Genomic DNA, 3,629 nt, shown 5'->3' on the forward strand with positions numbered 1-3,629 from the left:
CTGAGTGTTTAGTCCTTGTCTTCTTCCTATGGCTGGGAATATCAGGTCTACCATGAAGAAGGCCTAGGAGAGCTCTGGAGGACATCACCTCGCCCGCTGCCCACCCCAAAGTCTGGATCAAGACAGGGGGTCCCAGTTCGTACCCCTTTTCATGCAGAGCAAAGGGGTTCTCCAAGGCTGGTGGACATATCCTTCTCCTCCTGACCTGCCTTCCTCATGGACTGCACTCCCCAAATCCCAGTGTGGCCCCTAGTTTAGGAATTGCTTTCCAAATGCCGGTTGACCCAGCTGCAACTTGCCCAGGACCTCCTAGGCTTTGGCCCACTGCCTCTCCCAGCTGGAGCAAGGGCTGCTGCTAACCAAGACAGCCATGTTTGATACCTCCAAATCCTGCTCCAAACTCTGGACCCGCACCTGGAAATGTCTGAAATGACCCCTCGCTCCGCAGGGCTGGGATTGCTGGGGAAAGGCTGGGTGGGACACCTGGGTTCACCCCCATCCTCCGCTGCTGCCTGACCTTTTTATCCTTGGGTGCTGTAAATGGTATTGGGAGGTTTAATGATGATAATTAAGCCGTGCCAAAAGGTATTGCAGGATCCGGAGATGAACAACTTGCTGGAAGTATAAGGCTTTTGCCAGTCAGTGAAATTAATGTTTGCGTTAAACAAATACAGGGTTTTCTGACCTCAGGTTTGTTTTATTCTTTTCAGTCGAGCCAAGCGATACATATGCACAATTGAGCTCTCTCTCCCTGTCCGTTCACTTGCAGATCCTCATAGCGTGGGAAAGACACAAGCTGCCGGCATCCGACCCGGGGATTTATGCTGCTAATCTGATTAGTGTATGATGGACGTGTCCAGTTGGAAGGAGATGGAGGTGGCACTAGTCAGTTTTGACAACGCCGACCAGATCGTGGAGGATCCCTGTTATTCAAACGACCTCAGCCCCGCCGGCCAGTCGCGGAAAGGCCATCCCAGCTGCGCCAACCTCCTCTCCAACTTGAGAATCCTCATCAACAGTGAAAACGCCAACAATGAGACCATTTTCTCCAGGTTTTCTGCCGAGTTCAGTGAGCACCTGGTGGGGGAGAGGGTGGGCATGGATGAGGGGGACCAACGAGTCATCATCAACATCGCTGGGCTGAGGTTTGAGACGCGGCTCAAGACTCTCAACCAGTTTCCTGAGACCTTGCTTGGGGACCCAGAAAAGAGGATGCGTTACTTCGACTCCATGAGGAATGAATATTTCTTCGATAGGAACAGGCCCAGTTTTGATGGGATCCTGTACTATTACCAGTCTGGTGGGAAAATACGGCGCCCGGCCAACGTCCCCATCGACGTCTTTGCTGATGAAATCACCTTCTATGAGCTGGGTGACGAAGCCATGGACCAGTTCAGGGAGGATGAAGGGTTCATCAAGGACCCTGAGACCCTCTTACCAACCAATGACTTTCATAGGCAATTCTGGCTGCTCTTCGAGTACCCCGAAAGCTCCAGTGCAGCCAGGGGTGTAGCTTTGGTCTCCGTCCTGGTCATTGTCATCTCTATCATCATCTTCTGCATGGAGACCCTGCCGGAGTTCAGGGAGGAGAGGGAGTTTCAGTCCACCCAGGAGCTTTCTAAGAATCTGACAGACACCTTGCTGGCCCACAGCACCTTCACGGACCCTTTCTTCGTCATAGAGACAGCCTGCATCATCTGGTTCTCCTTCGAGCTGTTTGTCCGGTTCATCGTGTGCCCGAGCAAGACCGAGTTCTTCAGGAACATCATGAACATTATCGACATTGTGTCCATCATACCCTACTTTGTGACGCTCACCACCGAGCTAATCCAGCAGAGCGAACTCAATGGGCAGCAGAACATGTCCTTGGCCATCCTGCGGATCATCCGGCTGGTCAGGGTCTTCCGTATCTTCAAGCTCTCCCGGCACTCCAAGGGGCTGCAGATCCTGGGGCAGACCCTCAAGGCCAGCATGCGGGAGCTGGGCTTGCTCATCTTCTTCCTCTTCATCGGCGTCATCCTCTTCTCCAGCGCCGTCTATTTTGCAGAAGTGGATGAGCCGCAATCCCATTTCTCCAGCATCCCCGACGGCTTCTGGTGGGCCGTGGTCACGATGACGACTGTTGGCTACGGAGACATGTGTCCCACCACCTTGGGTGGGAAGATCGTGGGGACTCTGTGCGCCATTGCAGGGGTATTAACCATTGCTCTGCCCGTCCCTGTCATCGTCTCGAACTTCAACTATTTCTACCACAGGGAGACAGAGAACGAAGAGAAGCAAATTCTGCCCGGAGAGGTGGAACGAATACTCACCAGCGTGGTGACGCGAAATGGCAGTATGGAGTCGCTCAATAAGACCAATGGGGGTTACCCTCGAGACAAGGCCAAAAAATGATGGTCAAGGCCATGACAGGACTAGGCACTGTCAGGTGGGATTGGCTGGATAAGGTATAAAACATCTGCACGCTCTGATTTTTTTTTTAAACCAAATGTGCTGCTGCTTTTTTTTTTTCTAGACATTTTTCAATCTCTGATTTCCTGTGGCTGTTCAAATAAATACCATCTTTCTTATCTCTCTTCCCTGCCCATCAGTCTGGTTTTTATTATTTGATCCTCATCTGCTTGACATTTAGCTGCTTTGTCCATGGCGTCAGAACGGAGTTTCCCATATACAGAGATTTCCCCCATTTACCGGAGGGGGAAAAAAGGGCAAAATGACATGAGATGTTTTGCTCGGTGGCACCCAGCTGTCCAGGGATGAAGATGGGTCCAGCTCCCTGCTTTTCTTAGTCCATTTAAAATAATTCCTCCCCATCCACCACTCAAGATCTGGGGGTCTCAACAATTCCCAGATCTGGAAGTGAAAAATAAGCTGGCAAAAAATAATTAAAAGTTGTATTTTTAGCTGGATGAGGTCCCTGGTCTGCCTGCCTGATTAATTTTGTTGGCACAGCAGGGTGGGTAGTGATGGACGGGACCAAGCCGCTGTGGGGGGGATTAGGAGGAGAGGGATGGTGACCGGTCACGGTGGCACGGCCACCAAGAAAGGTCCAGGGCACCGTGGCTCAATGGGGTTTCTGATGGAAAACTGAGCTCTGGGAGAGGAGAGGGGATTTCTCCTGCAACAAATGCTCGACTCAGGGGTTATCTGGTGTACAAATACCCTTGGGGATGAGCCACCATGACCTCGTAGCAACTTATGTTGCTGCAGATGGGGCACAGAGCAGTGAGGGCTGACATTTCCCGACCGCTCAGCTTCCCACTGTAAAAAGGCACTTCTGGTTTTCTAAAACATGCAGCTTCCCATCGGCACTTTTGATGGGAGAAACCAGCAACAGATCATTTTGCCGTTCTCTCTAATGCCAGCAGGTTTTCTTCCGACAAAAATGTTTTGTTCCAACTTCACTGTTTCACTTGGCTTTTTTTGATGTTTCTGCCTACATTAAAATCACAGTTTCTCATGCAGTGTCTACACATCCGCTTTTATATCCCACATCTGTTACACTTGATGTCTCATCTCCTAAAGGTTCAACACGATCGTTACGCAACGCGCTAGCATCTCTGGTTTGCAATTTCATTCAGAAAGGAGCCGTGAAAGATGGATTTTTTTTTTTTTTTTTTTTTTCTTGG

The 3,629-nt window shown here is 50.5% G+C and overlaps 1 protein-coding gene across 1 annotated transcript; it reads left to right on the plus strand.

Annotated features, from left to right (window-relative positions):
• Positions 1–770: 770 nt before the first annotated feature.
• Positions 771–2,576, plus strand: KCNA10 (potassium voltage-gated channel subfamily A member 10). The gene has a single exon (XM_009290606.1). The coding sequence runs from the start codon at positions 844–846 to the stop codon at positions 2,392–2,394; it is 1,551 nt and encodes a 516-aa protein (XP_009288881.1). The 5' UTR covers positions 771–843; the 3' UTR covers positions 2,395–2,576.
• Positions 2,577–3,629: the final 1,053 nt, after the last annotated feature.

The sequence above is a fragment of the Aptenodytes forsteri genome, unplaced genomic scaffold, assembly GCF_000699145.1.
Source record: "Aptenodytes forsteri isolate BGI_AS27 unplaced genomic scaffold, ASM69914v1 Scaffold285, whole genome shotgun sequence".
Classification (NCBI taxonomy): Eukaryota; Metazoa; Chordata; class Aves; order Sphenisciformes; family Spheniscidae; genus Aptenodytes; species Aptenodytes forsteri.

Excerpts from the sequence above, each read along its gene's own strand:
- KCNA10 (XM_009290606.1), top strand. The coding sequence starts at position 844 with ATGATGGACGTGTCCAGTTGGAAGGAGATGGAGGTGGCACTAGTCAGT.